Here is a 16,919-nt window from a genome sequence, read left to right as displayed (position 1 = left end):
AAATTTTTAGGAACCCTGTACTCATTTGCTAGTATTCAGTCAAAGAACATCAAGACCCAACACTAATCAACAAGAGATCATTCCCTGATAAATTGCAATAATTAGCTTCTTAATGACCAGACTCTAATCATTCATATTAACAATTATTGGTATTGCCAGCAGAAAATCCATTAAAAAACCAAACCTCATAATGTATAGACATTATAAAATATATTGATATCTGGAAACGACTTTAAAGCTGCAAAACTAATGTTATGGTTCGGATGACTTCCCAAACATTTTTCTGGTTTATGGTTTCACGTAGATTACTAAATTAGATTACTGCCTTGTAATTACTTCCAGGTGCATGGTAACCATGTTCAATTTTCATTTCAGACCAATATCTAACAAAATCATGTAAACACTGATATTGCTGAATATTTCAGATAGTCAACAGCTTTCTATTGTTTACGAGGGTAAACTTATATTTTTCTTGGTGTTCTGTGGTATCAAACTTTAAAAATGTTGCTTGGAATTGTGTGGAAATATGTTGAATATTCCACATTAAAATTTAAAACGATGCCTAATTTCTGATAGTTTTACGAATTTAAACTTAGCCAGGAGTTATGTCCATTAAAGTAAATACCAACACTGCACAAAATATCTACTGCTCTTTCAGGAGTTTAAAATATTGTTTCTTTCGGCAATTTTATGATTATTTAATGGAGAATGCACCGATACATACAGCTGTAATTAAGATTACCTGAATTCAATTAATAATTTACAATTTATGTTACCCTCCCAAATAATTATTGCTCAGAATGTAGCTTTGAGATATTTGGGGTGTGGGGATGAAGAGAACTCCAAAGAAATACAAATGTTAAAGTGTTGGTTCCGTAAGCTTCCACAGGACTTTATTGGACCAATGTTATGCGTAATGTACCATAGAGTAATTTAGTTTGTAACTTGTAAACCATGCATGTATATTCAAAGTTAGGATAAAAAATTAATATATAAAAACTAGTTCTGAATCTTGTGGAGTTAGATCTCTGTAAAGGAAGCCTTTAATAATAATTATAGAAACCTGGAAAGTTGCATCATTTGAAAAGCTGCTTTGATATAAATAAAAGAAAATTTAAAAAAAAGAAAACAAATATCACAATGTAGCGTCATCATGAACAATATGAAACAAGGCAAAGTAAATCTACTTTCAGACATAAGCAAACTCACCTCATCGGGTGTTGTTGTCTAAATGGCAGAAAGAAAAGCAAAATTGAAAGAAGTAGTTTAATGAAAGAAAGTTGCAATAACAGTAAACAAGTAAATTAGATATACAAGTTGTAATGAGAAAGCTCTGAAAAAACTGTAGATCAGGGAAGTGTTTACACATTGAACAACTGATGCAGCATATAAAGCAGTTAGGTAAGGGATAGCATAGATGCATGCAATATTGTAATTAGCATTGTGCTTCAGTAGTTTTTCCTTGTACATCTTAACATTTATTTTTAAATGTCAACAGCATCATGAGGAGAACAATACCAATATTGTCCTGCTCCTAATAAGGAACAGCCAAATACTCTGTTCATGCTGTAGTTATTTTATTCTACTTATTCTGTTATAGATAGCCTTGAATTATAGAAATTTGAAATCTAACTACACCAATGTTGAACTTGCTTATGAATTGCTTATGAATAGAATGAAAACATGTCAAACAATTATCATCATTAGATCAACACTATAATACTTGACATGTGGTAAATTGTTATGGTAGTGGACACTCAACTGGGGATTTATGCCACAGTATGGTCCAAGCTGTTGTTGTCCTAAATGATAAGGGTATTACCTAAATCACATTCTTCCACTTCCCACACCAACTGTCCTGTGAACTCCCAGTACTAATGTGGGACAATTTAGTATGATTTGTCTATTATTATTGCAACTGTAATGGAGAACAACTGAGCTTGTTGTTTCAGCAATCCTAAAATAACAAAGGGACTTGCAGTAATGTTACAGGGTGTTGACAGTTTCAGATTAATTATCATCTTCAAGGTGCATGGGAGCAACATGCATGCTTTCCCCAACATGGTTCAATGGTCTCCTTTGAGTTTCACACCTCGTTTGGAAATATTTTGCTATTCCTTTATCATTACTGGGTCAAAGTCTTAGAACTCCCAACCTAACAGTTCTGTGGAATACTTTCAACATACACCATCCTCTTAAGGGCAATTCGGGACAGACAATAAATGATGGCCTTTCCAGTGATACCCACATCTTGTGAATGAATGAATCATTTTTAAACAAATAATTAAGAACACATAAATTCGAACTTCAAGCACTGAACAAAATTTCAACCAAATAACAAAAAATGAGAAGATGCAAATGTCACTGAAATATCAAATCTACATTATTTGTTGGTCTGAGTTTGTTAGGAAGTATTAACATGAACAAAAACCTTGCATTGATTAAAAAATGATGAAAGACATTTAAATGTTTCACATTTTGGTTGAAATCCACAACTGCACATTAGCCATGTAATCTAGCCATTGCTAATTCAAGCTTTGTGAAAGCCACAGAAACTGTCTGTCATGTTCATTTGCCAATGAGAACAGGCATAACACACTGCAAACTGGGTGGGCTTAGATCCTCAATTCTGTTGAGTTTGGATGGAAAGAAGTGCCAAACTGATGAAGTGCTAAGTGAGTGAGAGGGACCTAAAAGGGTTACTGCACACGTAGGCAAACATATCTTTGTCTCATTTCTTTATCTACTTTCTCTCTCAGACCTGAATCACCCCTTAGCGATAGTAGGAACTGCAGATGCTGGAGAATCTGAGATAACAAGGTGTAGAGCTCGATGATCACAGCAGGCCAAGCAGCATCAGAGGAGCAGGTCTAGGCCCGAAACGTCAGCTTTCCTGCTCCTCTGATGCTGCTTGGCCTGCTGTGTTCATCCAGCTCTACACATTGTTATCTCACCCCTTAGCCTTCTGTTTCTCCATGCAACTCCTTTTATTTTCAACTCTATGTCTCTTGTTGTCTCCCTATACTCCACCTTTTTGTAACATATTCATTTACTTTCAAAATTCAACTTACCTAAAAGTACAGCAGGATGAAGCAAATAATTGTTTGTCTGTCATTCCTTTTTCATTCTGTATGTTTGCAAAATACATTTAAAAAATCATGTACTCTTGTGCCAACCTTCTCCAATGTAATTTCTCATGTCCATGTTTTAGTTGTCCAGAACAAAATTTATCATCTAATCAACATCTTGCTTTATTTCCAGACAAGCTTTGATTCCAAGTTCAAGCAATGTATTCTTTACTATTACTTCTCCTGCAACAAATCTTCAACTTTATTCTAATTTTTAGTGTCTGAAATGTTATGATGCAACTCTATCTGTACAGTGTAACTTCTGTCCATCAAAAGCAAAGGCTGCAGACTGTATTTTGAACTTTACAGACAGGGTCATGTGCATGTCCACCAAAAATAGCATATCTTTGGTGTTGCCCTGATCCAGTAGCAGATCTTGGGTTGCCCCATTGCTGTCCCTGTTGAGGGGCACAGATATCTAATCATCACTAAAGATATCACTGAAGAAAAGCTGTGTTGCTTTGCTGATCCTGAAGGAGGAGAAATCCTCCATTTAGATATAAGCTGTGGAGAACTTCCTTCACTGTAAGATTGTGAATCTAAGGTAATTCTCTATCTCAGAGGAGTATAGATTGTAATTTGATGAGTACATTCAAGACTAAGATTGATGGATTTCTGGGCTTTGAAGGGAACTGAAGAAATGTGAGAATAGAATGCAAAAGTTAAGTTGATGTAAAAGTCCAGTTATAATCTAACTGAATATCAAAGAAGGCTCAAGACCTGTTAGCCTAATTCTGTCTTTTTTATGTAAGTAAATATTATTCATCACTCCAGTCCTAAGCGTCAGTGAAACCCGAGCTGCAAGGTCGGGTGAAGCCTTATGAGGTTGTACTGAGCAATATTTCTGTGATAAACTGTGAACTCCCCCAGGTATATCTCCATGATAAATGTAAATTGGCTAATGGATTTCCTGCAATTTTTTGGACACACTGTTCAGGGTGGAATCCTGATGCAACAATGTATCACTTAAATTTGCACCCCTGTTGGTGATCCATGCATGTTCCACTCTTGCATGATTTTAGAATTTCAGAGCCTTACAATTAATAACCAAATATCCTAATGGACACATAACTTGTTAAATGCATTAAATGTTCAGATTCCAACTTGTAGTAATACTGGAGAATTCATATTCCACAGTGAAATTTGGCTTGGTAAACCATTAGTTTTAGTTTTGCAATTTGGTTACTGTGGTGGGTCAGTCACTGAACATATTCACATGTGGTTGTCAATGTACTTTTAACAAAAGAAAGTAAGTTTATTATATGAAAGAAAAGAACCTTTATTATAGGTCAAACAGACAATTTGGAAAGATCTTTTCAGAAACAGCAAAAAGAATGATTGAACCTTTTTCCTTAGCAAAATCCTTTACAGACAAACCTCAGTGAAGCATCACTCTCATCTTCACTTTAAAATTCTTATTCAACTGATGAGATTGTAAGCATTTCCTTCCTGTGACATTCTGTACTTTCACCAAATGTGATTCTTTGACTCTTTCCAAGACACACAGACAGCTGAACACATTGCTTTTTCTCTAACTTTGACTACTTTGAGATTGTTAAAGCAGTTCAAGACTTCTTTCAGCTTTGATAGCTTGAAGATTTCCAAAATTAAACTGCGCTTCTGCTGGTATGGATAATTTCTTATGAACTCTATCTACTCATGCCACTGTCTATCTGTAATGCTGTAGATCATAAAGAGCACCAATTATCTCACCAGGTAGCTTGTTGAATCATTTAACTTGAGTTACATGAATTCTTGGAATAATTGTCTTTAGCTCACTGTTTCAAATTACTTTTTTTAACCTTTTTCTTATAAAAAACAAATCAGACCTTTGAAGCACTGAAAACCAAAAACCTTAACTTTAAAATCCAGGTTCACAAAATAAAAAGAATGTAATACGTTTTCATTACAAAATACATATTCAGTTTGAATCCTGCTGATGTAATGGCTTCTGTGCAGTCTGAAAATGATGAACTTGCTTGTTTCTTCCTATTGTCATTTTACAGATTTCTGTCTGAAAGTTGTATTTGCACAGCACACAATATAGGGATGTGACTCACTCACTTTAGTATTTAGCCATGAAGAGCAAGATGAATTAAATTCTGATTTAACTTCTGGCCAGCTATAAAATAGCACCTCTGTCAATTCAACAGTGAACTCCACTCCCCAGCATCCCCCCTGAAACCTAATGGACAGCCGATCTCAATCCCAAATCGCCTCCCTGTCTCCTGATTCCTCCCCACCTCGACAACCCAAGGACACAATACCAACCCCTCATTAACCCCCAAGTCAACCCTGAGTTGCCCTGAACTTGATCCCATAAATAGACCCACAACACCCTGATCCACCTTAAGCCCTTAGCCACTTACCTGCTACCTACCAGCCAAACCCATTGGACAGCCAATCCCCTGCACCCACCCGGTATTTATACCTTTCACACACGTTATTCTATCCATTAGGCACCCTACGGTCCTTGCTTATTTGCCACCTGTACCTACTCACCCATAAGGCAATCTACCCATTAGGCAACCTAACCACTTTCACCACCCAACTGGCAGCCTACCACCCTACTCATTTGCTTTCCTAAACGTTCATTTACTTTATACACAACTTTTCTCAGTAGTGATGAAGTGATTTTAGGCCCTTAACACCATGAGATATGACAGCTAGCACTACAAACAAGAGGCGTGGTTTCAGTGCTAATCCAGCCTGCTGCCTCTGCCCATGTGGATTCCTGGACTAAACTGTACTGCTTCAGGTGCCCTGGAGGTTCACTCAGAAAACTCCACCTTTGATAAATGGGTAACTTCTTTTCTGATCAGAAATAGGCACTCCAAACCAGATTGGAAGATTCAGGTCATATATCTAATGTAGTCCACACAGTGGTGACAAAGTATGCCCCAAAGCATACAACGCAATCAGGACATGATTAAAGGTTGCATTGCGAGAAGAACACATAAAATAATAGCGATACAGATGCATTAGTAAACAACATTGGGGGTAAGTTTCAACTCGGATATGGGCAGGAAATTGAAAAAAATTGAAAAAAATTGATTTCAGTGGAAAGAAAATTGCGTAGTTATGTATCAGGTAGCTGATCTCCTATCACTAGCTGTCAAAGTCAGAAGTTACCTTCATTATATGACTTTTTGTGGAGTTCTTAATTTTCTTACAAATTATATTTTGGTGGATGTGCCTTTAACTGAGAATTGAGAGTTATGATTTACATATTATGTAGTAAACAAAGATTTCAGAGAAAAACTTTAAGATATTGATTTTTTTCCATACACCATTTGCTTTTAGGTGGATTTTGATTACTATGGTTTATACTTTAACATTATTTGAAACACGCATCTCCCTATTAATAAAATGGTACTTTAGCATAAACTGAACATTAATATTTATTTCTTGCAATGAATAATTGTTCCACAAAATAACTCACATCACAACATTTTTTTAAATACCTTAACAAAGCGACACAGGCGAACAGCATCATCCCAGCGTGAGGCACTGACATATTCGTGCAGAATGGCTGGATATGGTGATATACTTGTATATATCAGTGAGCCATCAGCTCTTCTGACTGTAACCTGGTTTCCCACATAGTTCACAATCTGAGGACTTTTACCAAATTCACTGTTAAACAAAACAAATTATCAATAGCATAAAATACCTAAAGAGGTAATGTTCATTATAGTAAGCAATGTTTTAGTATACAAATGTCATACAAATATGAAGTTTACATATTGTTAAGTTTTGGAATTGTCATTTTAAATGAGGGTAAAATGGAGCAATGAGGGTTATGCAAACTGTCCTGAATCCATCTGACAACAGGCTGGATCATTTGATTGTTAAAGATGCCAGGTTGTTCTACTGGATAGAAGGTATGTGATATGCATACCTGAAGTAGGGGCAAACAGATTAATATTATCAGCGTTTTTTTGATTCAGTTGTGGGATTTGGGCATCGGTGGTTGACCAGCATTTATTATTGCCTATCCCTAATTGCCTTTGAGAAAGTGGGGATGAGCTGCCATCTTGAATCAAGTCAGATGGTGAGTGGCTTGAATGGGAACTTGCATGTGATGGTGTTCCCATGTATCTGCTGACCTTGTCCTGCTCGATGAAAATGGCAGTTGGGTTTGGAAGAAGCTGTCTAAGGATCTTTAGTGAATTTCTGCAGTGCATTTGTAGATAACACATACTGCTGCTTCTGACCATTAGTGGTGGATGGAGTAGTGCTTGTGGATGTGGCACCAATCAAGTGAGCTGCTTTGTTCTGGGTGGTATCATGCTTTTTGAACGGACCTGCAGACAAATGGGGAGTATTCCATCACATTCCTGACTTGTGTTTTGTAGATGGTGCACAGGCTTGAGAGAGTCTGGAGGTGAGTTACTCGCTGCATAGTGTTACCTCTGATGTACTCTTGTAGCCACTGTAATTATGTGGCAAGTCCAGTTGAGTTTCTGGTCAATGGGAAATCAATGATGGCAACACCATTGATTGTCAAGGGGTGGTCGTTAGTTTGTCTCTTATTGGAGATGGTCATTGCCTGGCATTTGTGTGGCACAAATGTTACTTGCCACTTGTCAGCCCAAGCCTAGATATTGTCCAGATCTTGTGCCATTTGAACATGGACTGCTTCAGTATCTGAGTGGTGGAAGGGTTTTTTTCAGGATGGAGACCAGTAACAAGTGGTGTTCCACAGGGATCAACCTTAGGTCCTCTGTTGTTTGTAGTATATATAAATGATCTGGAGAAAATACGGGTGGTCTGATTAGTAAGTTTGCAGATTATACGAAGATTGGTGGAGTTGCTGATACTGCCAACAACTGTGAAAGGATACAACAGGATATAGATGGATAGATTGACGACTTAGGCACAGAAATGGCAGATGGAATTTAATCCAGACAAATGCAAGGTGATGCATTTTGGAGGATCAAATTTAGGTGTGAATGATAGTTTAAATGGCACAACCCTTAGGAACATTAACATATAGATGGATCTGGGCATGAAGGTCCACAGTTCCCTAAAAGTGGCAACACAGGTGACCAAAGTGATTAAGAAGGCATATGGCATGCTTGCCTTCATCAGCCAGGGCGTGGAGTACAACAGTTGGCAAACCATGTTGCAGCTATATAAAACCCTTGTTAGGCCACATTTGCAGTACTGTGTACAGTTTGGTCGCTAAATTACCAGAAGGATGTGGAAGTTTTGAAGAGAGTGCAGAGAAGGTTCACCAGGATGTTGCCTGGTCTCGAGGGCATTGGCTATGAGGAAAGGTTGAAAAGACTAGGATTGTTCTCCCTGGAAAGACAGTGGCTGAGAGGAAACCTGATAGAGGTCTACAAAATTATGAGAGGCATAGATAGGGTGGACAGTCAGAGGCTTTTTCCCAGGGTTCAAGTTTCAATGACAAGGAGGCACAGGTTCGAGGTGAGAAGGCAAAAGTTTAAGGGAGATATGTGAGGAAAGTTTTTCATGCAGAGAGTGTTAGGAGCCTGGAATGCACTGCCAGAGGAGGTGCTGGAAGCATCTGGATGGTTACATGAATAGGGAAGGAATAGAGGGATACTGACCGAATAAGGGCAGAAGGTTTGTTTTTTTAGTTTAGTCAGGACATGATGATTGGCACAGGCTTGGAGGGCATAAGGGCTTGTTCCTGTGCTGTAATTCTCTTTTGTTCTTTTTGTTCTTTTGAATCACAAATGGTGCTGAACATTGTGCAATCATCTGCCAACTTCTGACATTATGATGGTGGGAAGCAGCTGAAGATGTTTGGGGCTAGGACACTATGCTGGGGAATTCCTGCAAACATATCCTTCAGCTGAGATGACTGACCTCTAACAAGCACAATGATCTTCCAACGTACTATGTATTAAGTGCACGATAGTCTTGAAATAAGTGCTATAGATATGCTTGATTTCTTCGTGGTATGACAGAATACCTGATCAAGGGCAATTTTTGGAATGGTACTTCCGCAATTGTAATAATAACAACCTATCTAAGCATATTATTTATTGCTATACAGACAAAAGAGATATGGAAAACTGAAGGCCAGACAAGACAAGTTGAGTCACCATGGAAACTGACAGACCCAAAGCTGAAGGTTGAGATAATATGGGCCTGTATGAAATTGGTAACTATAAGTATATGCCTAAGCTGCATTAATGATAAGTTCTTTGGATAACTAATATCTTCTTGCTTGTTTAAGCTCAAAGAAAAGCTTTGATTCCCTGACTCATGAAAACTTGAGAGTGGTTTTTTTTTTGGAAACAATAGATGTAATCAGGAGAACCCTCAAGGCACAATAGATTTTTTGAATTTTTACATCAGATGACAGGTGAGTATGTTTGCTTTACCATCCATTAGATAGGGAGATTGGCATTTAGGACCGGGGTCTGGCAAGCTGATTTGAGGATCCAAACCAAGTAGTAAGTCTGGAGGTAAAGTAAGTGAAGTCCGTGCAGTGCCAGGATTGTGGTTCCTTGGGTGAACAAGAAGGTTAGTATTGTTCTCAGGATAAACTAGGTGAATTAATGAATGGCCACAGGATAAAATGTGATAGGTACCCTTTCCACAGGGATTAAGAATAATTATAGGGCAAAATGGGAGGGGTAGGTTTACCGTGGGATAGAAATATTAAATTGAATTAAACTTCAGTCATGACATACCAGAAAAAGGAATGGGGAAACCAAAGTATCCCTTATCAAATTTTGATAAATAAGTATATACAGGTTTTTGGTAAAATAGGTAAGGAAGAAGTATAAAGAGTGGTGGGAAGATGGACAAAAGGAAAAGAGGAGAAAAGAAAAATTATCTAATACCAGTATCACCCTATTATGTATCAACCAGGAAAATCTGAAGTTGGTAGGATCACTCAGGAGAAGGGAAAACTGCTAAAGGAGCAAGAAGTATTTTGGTCCAATCTCTATCTCCTTCATCAAAACGTGGCCAGGGTGGTGCTACTGTTCCCTCAGGATAATTCAGATTTCTATGAAGTAAACTGGGGAGATATATGAAATGAGGCCTGTAAACACAAAAAAACGATATCTGCGGTCCAGGACACAGCTTTGGAGATCCAGTCTGTATGAACCCCCAAATCGACAGCACCAATAATGCCTGCATTCATCTCTCCTGTCAAGACAAGGTGTATTCAAGTGCCCAATTTCAAATATTTCTGAGAACCTACTGCAGGTGGACTGCAGTAGTTCAAGAAAGTAGCTGACCACAACCTTCTTAAGGGCAATTAGGGACGGGCAATAAATGCTGGCCAACCAGTGACACCCACAATCCCACAAATAAATTAAAAACCACTGGCTGCCACAAGGGAACTTGTGTACATAATGACATAGAGGTGAGGATGTCAAATAGAGTTGAACAGAGGAAGTCCAATTATTGAAGGTAGGAAATGTGATGGTCTCTGTATGTTTTTAGGTATATCCAAACAATGAGGTAGCAATTTTAGGGACTGATATCTTAAGTGAGATGCTGGATGTTGTTGCCCTCTAGAGGAAACTCATCATTGGCTAATTATAAAGGGAGAGAATGGATACTTGGCAGGGACACTTGCTTACATGGACAATCTCAATAGCAGCAGTGAAATCCATCTCTCCAGACTAGTCAATGGCTAGCATGTTTGTCACGGTAAGTAAATACAAACAAATTACAGAAAGGTAGAAATAGAACCGGTGGTAATTCCCGCCAAATAACATCATGCTCATTAGCTGCATGCTACTAAGCCAGAAGCAAAAGCAGCCATTGAGAAAATAAATAAAGAACTAGTGGGTAGAGAGATTCTGTGCAGGATGACCTTTACAATAATTCACCCATGTAGCCAGTCCTGAAACTGAACACAAAGTACAGATAGGCAATTGAATGTTTGGATTTGAATAAAAGTCATCATAGTCCTACTGGACCTTAGGACTGCTCACTCATTGGAGAGATAGAGAGACAGAGAGAGAGAGAGAAAAACAGAAACAACTGATAGTGGTTTAACCTGAGGGTCACGGTGCATCAGGCGAGGGGAGAGGTTCAGAAGGATAGTCTTTCATAGAAACCTCAGCTGGCTCAAGAATTGAACCCATGGTGTTGGCATCCCTCTTCATTGCAAACCAGCTGACCAGCCAAGGGAGCTAACTGGCCCCCATACCCCCATTTAAATACTGTATCCATACAGTTACATCCCATTGTTGCAACTCCTGCCACGGCTTTAATATGCTAAGCCCAGATACAGTGCATTAGGTATTGCAAACAGTTTCTAGGCTATTTCTTTGGCACCAGAATCACATTATAAATTTATCTTCACCATATGGCAAAAGCATGGACATCGACCTACATCCCACAAGAGGTTCACGATAGAATGTGTATATGCCAGATGAAGAACCATTTCCTAGCATCTGTGGACATTATTCCCAAAGAAGGCACAGTCTCATAGCATCCAAGACAGAAGCCAGACATCAAGTTAAAGTTAATTCCAAGAAAGCACAGGAGTGATGTCCAGTAGTCCTCTACTGGAAATCTGGAATAAAAAATAGTCTGATGTGGTCACCACGTAACCACAGCCGATTGTTGTGTTTTACTAATTCCCTTTAGGGAAGGAAATCTGCTACCCTTACCTGGACTAGCCTAGATGTGACTCTAGATACACTGTAATGTGGTTGACTCTTAATTGCCCATCTACCAAGGGCTTCGGTCTGTATTGGATGATCAATATGGCACAATCGCTAATTTTCCTCAATCCACAATTGTGAAAATCGCTAATGTAACACCCCTGTTTAAGAAGGAAAGGAGGCAGAAGGTGGGAAATTATGAGCCAGTTACCCTGACCTCAGTCATTGGTAAGAATTTAGAGTTAAGGATGGGATTGCATAGTAGTTGGAAATGCATGGTAAAATCGGCTGAGTGAGCACAGCTTCATCAAGGAAAGATCATGGCTGACAAATCTTTAGAATTCTTTGAGGAGGACTGATTTGGGTTTTCAGAAGACTTTTGACAAGGTGCCGCAAGGAGAGTGCCAAATAAGATAAGAGCCCACCGTGTTAGGGACAAGGTACAGACATGTATAGAGTATTGGGTGACTGGCAGAAGGCAGACAGTGGGGATAAAGAGGTCTTTTCCAGGTGGCAGCTGGTGATTAGAGGAGTTCCACATGAGTCAGTGTTAGGACCACATCTGTTCATGTTATTCATTAATGATTTGGACAAAGGAACTGAGGGCAATGTTGCTAAGTTTGCAGATGAAATAAAATAGGTGGAGAGACAGGTTGTGTTGAAGAAGCGGAGAAGCTGCAGAAGGACTTGACGGGCAAGGAGAGTGGGCAAAGAAATGGCAGGCGGACTACAATGTGGGAAAGTGTTACGTTATGCACTTTGATAGGAAGAATCGAGGCACTGTCTATTTTCTAAATGGGAAAGACTTTGGAAATCTGAAGCAGAAAGGGTCTTGGGAGTACCATTTCAGGATTCTCTTTTAAGGTCAACGTGCAGGTTCACTTGGCAGTCAGGAAGGTAAATGGAACATTAACATTCATTTCAAGAGGGCTAGAATACGAGAGCAGAGATGCTAAGGCTGTATAAGACTCTGATCAGACCGTATCTGGAATATCATGAACAGTTTTGGATCCCATATCTAAGGAAGAATGTGCTGGCCCTGGAGGGGGTCCAGAGAAGGTGGAAAATAATGATTTCAGGGATGACATGAGGAATGACTGAGGGCTCTGAGTCTGTACTTGATGGAGTTTAAGAAGATGAATGGGGATCCCATTGAAACTTACAGAATTCTGACAGGCCTGGATAGAGTGGATGCGGAGAGTGTGTTTCCACTAGTAGGAGAGATTAGGACCTGAGGGCACAGCCTTAGAGTGGATGGATGAGCTTTCAGAACTGAGATGAGGAGGAATTTCTTCAGTCAGATGGTGGTGAATTTGTGGAATTCATTGCCACAGAGGGCTGTGGAGGCCAAGTCATTGAATGTCTTTAAGACAGCGATAGGCAGGTTCTTGATTAGTAAGAGGATCAAGGGTTACAGAAAGAAGGCAGGAAAATGCGGTTGAGAAACATATCAGCCATGATTAATTGGTGCAGCACATTTGATGGGCTGAATGGCTTATTTCTCCTCCTATATCTTACAAGTGAGTCAGTCAGTGTGTCAGTGAGAGAGAGAGAGAGAGACAGGCAGACTGACAGATAGACAGATAAGACCAGGCAGATAACAGCAGAGAGATCAACGCAGTCAATTTTGTTTTTCACAATGCAGAATGTGAGGTTGAAGATTGGTCAGTACATTGCAAGATCAGAGGGGTTAAGGCTTGATCCAATCATGCACAGTTGAAGAAATTAGGTTTATGAGAATTTAAATAAGGGTGAAACATTTGTCTCTCTTTAGCAAGAGGGAGGGATCCCCAGGATACCCTTGGAGAAAATAATAAATAAAAAGGCCGCTGAATGTAGCTTTAGTATTGTCCACTTAAGGGATGGAGAAATATGTAAACAAGGAGGGAAATGTTAAGGTGATTTCAAAAGTAAAATGGTGAAACTTTTTCACAGTTTAGATCACAAGTTGCCTACAGAAATAGTGTTTGGTCAATGTTGCTTTTAGATTGTTCCAGTAACATCTTAAAACTTGAAATCTCATTACGTGATTTTCCTAGTCAGTCACTTGAAATTCAAATATCTTTTAAAAGCTTTTAACCTCAATGGGGATCATAACAATGTATACTCGAATAACAGACAGGAAAATGTCACATAAATTGCAAACAAACACGTTAGAAAATTTTCTATATTACAGAAATTTTTAGCTCAACATTTCCTCAATATATTATTTTGTAAATAAAATCACTTCTTAAATTTCTCTTGGTAAATTTGTGAGTTAAGATTGGTATGGATTAACATAACATTTCCAAGTTCCATGTAAAATATGTAGAAAACAAAACATCCTTTGAATTTAACAGAGATTTAGATTTAACAGAGATTTAAATTTAAATTTAAATTATCAGAAATTTAACATTTACCTTGCATCTTTTTCGTAAACTGTTTTGGATAAAAGTTCCTTGTCCACGTAGATTGAGTTAGGATAATACCAAACTACAAAATACATATTCTGCATTCCACATAATATATTGATCTTGTCATTCCAAGCTATAGAGTGCACCATTGTACCTGAAATAAAATAAAAATACCTTATTAAAACAGTGTTCATTTCTTTTTCAATAAGCAGTATTTATCTCAATTTTAGCATGTTTATCTTGATGATTCAAGCATGTATGTTAGTATGCACAAGCTATGTCGTATAGGGTTGCCAACTCTGTTTTTTCCAAGGTCCAGTAGTGAACGTAAGTATGACTCGTTGTGCCCCACTAATTCTTCTCCTGGGCTGCAGACAGCATGTTCGAGCAGATTAATCTTTAATTCACCAGCAAGCCAGATGAGATGGAGAGGTGTTGGAGCAGAGTTTCTTTGTCAAGCACATCCGGCAAGTTGAGAAGGATAAGGAGGAATAGTTTACCTTTGCTACTGTCAACATAGATATCATTTGTGACTTTGATTAAAAATATTTCAGTGCAGTAGTGGGAGCAGAAACTTGACTGAAAGAATTCACACACAAAGTTTCATGAAAGAAGAAGATGAATTTAGGTAACAACACATTTATAGACTTTGAAGAGTAAAGGGAGGTTGAAGATTGGTCAGTATATTGCAAGATCAGAGGGGTTAAGGCTTGATCCTTTCAAGAAAGGGAGTGATTGTAGCAGATTTAAAGAGAGGAACAATATCAGAAGAAAGAAAACTGATAATAATATTAGCTAATAAAGAAGAGAGGACGTGAAGTTGACGGCCAACAGTTTAATGGGAATATGGTTGCAAGAACAGGAGGAGGTTCTTAACAGCAAGATGAGCTTGGGAATACATGACAGGAGAAAGGAGAGGAACTAGAGAAGGATGCAAGTTTAGGATTAGTCCAATTTTAGTTGAAAATAATACCTACCAATTTTGATGATTTTTTGTTCTTTCCCAAATCTACGCACCGAAGCAATATACAGATCTCGATTTTTATCAATGATGGCAATTTTTCTTTCATTCGCTGAGCCAAATTGATCCAGTGCAACCTCCAGCACTTCTATCTGTAAAAAGCAATGCAGGTAACCAAATGTTCATTACTCAGCAGATACAATAGATCAACCCTGTTATGATTCCAGCTGATATTACTACTGGACAAGTCAGACTCCAGAATGACTGATTTTTGTTTAGATACGACGGTCTTTTATGGAAACATAAGTACAAGGCTGTAGATTTGGTTTAACAAAAAACAGAAGTTCATTGCACAAAAGAAGTAGAAATAAAAGTCACTTGAACCAAGCTATTTAAATATAACACAGTTTAAAAGATGCTAAAGCACACAGCAAAACAAAATCCCATGTACTCCCCAATATCACAGTTAACCAAAACCTAGCAAAAAATTCCTTCCCTGTATAATCTGTAGGTTTGACATAACAGCTTATTCTCAGTTCCTGTCCTGTGGGCTCCGAAGCCTTTTCCTTGAATACATACATGCATAACTGAGAAGTTAAACTTGCTCATCTTTGATCAACCATTGCAGTTTTCTAACCAAACATCAACCAGTCTGAAAGTTTCACAAATGAAAATCTTTTACTGGGGTAACTTACTTCCTTAACTGTTCTGAACAATCTCATTTAAGGGAGCAACTATGCTTGCATCTGAACCCAGTAAGCTCTCCTTTGAGCTGAACCTAAAAGATTTTGAACTTAACTTTGAAAAGCAACCTACTCATCTAGAGACAACAAGTTGCAGGGCTGGATGAACACAGCAGGCCAAGCAGCATCATAGGAGCAGAGAGGCTGACGTTTCGGGCCTAGACCCTTCATCAGAAAAGGGGGAGGGGAAGGGGGCTCTGAAATAAATAGGGAGAGAGTGGGAGGCGGATACTCATCTAGATACTGCTATAGCTAATGGCTTAATGTGTTCTCTAACGTATTGTAAACCCACACAATATAAACAAACCTCGACTAACACTTCAGGACTCCTCATAGTTAGCTGCCCCTTGACATATAATGATTTTAAACTTATGGCTCTGGAAAGACCTAATTACTTTTTAAACCCCTTCATAAAATTAGATTAATACCTATATGCCACTAGGTTGAAATCCAAACTCTTAAAAGTATTAAACACGGCTTCCATCATAACCCTCACAAATATTCAAGTATGTTGGTATTTGGGAGCAGGCTGGTTTGTTCCGTCAATTTGAAATTAAATGAAATACAACAGAATAAAAAGCATCACCAAACTATGTCACAGATTTCAGAAGAACAGTAGTTAACTATTGTTTACACATGTTCACATACTCCTACAGGAAAAATCACTAACGTTATCTGTCCTAGTGTTCATTTTGCAAATATTGTCTCCAGTGTCCCTACACTGAATGAATGAATGAAAGTTGCCGTACTCTCAGAGGACCATAAGCTTCTTATAGTTCCTGCATTGTTACATTTGCAGTTGGTGTATTTTTCCAAGGGATGTGGATGTTACTGACAACACTAGGATGTGTTGCCCACTCTAATTGACATTGAATACAGTGGTTTGTTAGGCCATTTCAGAGTGTTTTGAGGATTAATGGCATTATGCTTTTACTGTATGTTTCAAAATCTTTAAACATATATACTCTGTAATTAGTTCAGTTTGTTCCATTTCATTTTTATCTCTTTTAGGTATGAAATTACTTTTTGTTTATTTTTGAAATTAGATCTGTAACAATGGTGCTTATGTTTAATTAGAGACC

At 38.2% G+C, this 16,919-nt stretch overlaps 1 protein-coding gene across 3 annotated transcripts in view; it reads right to left on the bottom strand.

The window, feature by feature from the left end:
* The window catches only part of ift80 (intraflagellar transport 80 homolog (Chlamydomonas)), a 164,202-nt gene that overhangs the window by 21,458 nt on the left and 125,825 nt on the right, over positions 1–16,919 (bottom strand). For 2 of the 3 annotated variants that reach the window (XM_048604261.1, XM_048604260.1), the window contains 3 exons: positions 15,111–15,246; positions 14,140–14,287; positions 6,593–6,764 (listed from right to left, as the gene is read on the bottom strand). In XM_048604261.1, coding sequence (XP_048460218.1) covers positions 6,593–6,764; positions 14,140–14,287; positions 15,111–15,246 — 456 coding nt within the window. Of the gene's footprint in view, positions 1–1,209; positions 1,228–6,592; positions 6,765–14,139; positions 14,288–15,110; positions 15,247–16,919 lie in introns of all 3 variants that reach the window. The other variant, XM_048604262.1, reaches the window with a different exon arrangement.

The sequence above is a fragment of the Rhincodon typus genome, chromosome 13, assembly GCF_021869965.1.
Source record: "Rhincodon typus isolate 14 chromosome 13, sRhiTyp1.1, whole genome shotgun sequence".
NCBI classification, from domain to species: Eukaryota; Metazoa; Chordata; class Chondrichthyes; order Orectolobiformes; family Rhincodontidae; genus Rhincodon; species Rhincodon typus.
Note: the sequence above shows the minus strand (reverse complement) of the source record. Positions and strands in the feature narration are given on the sequence as shown.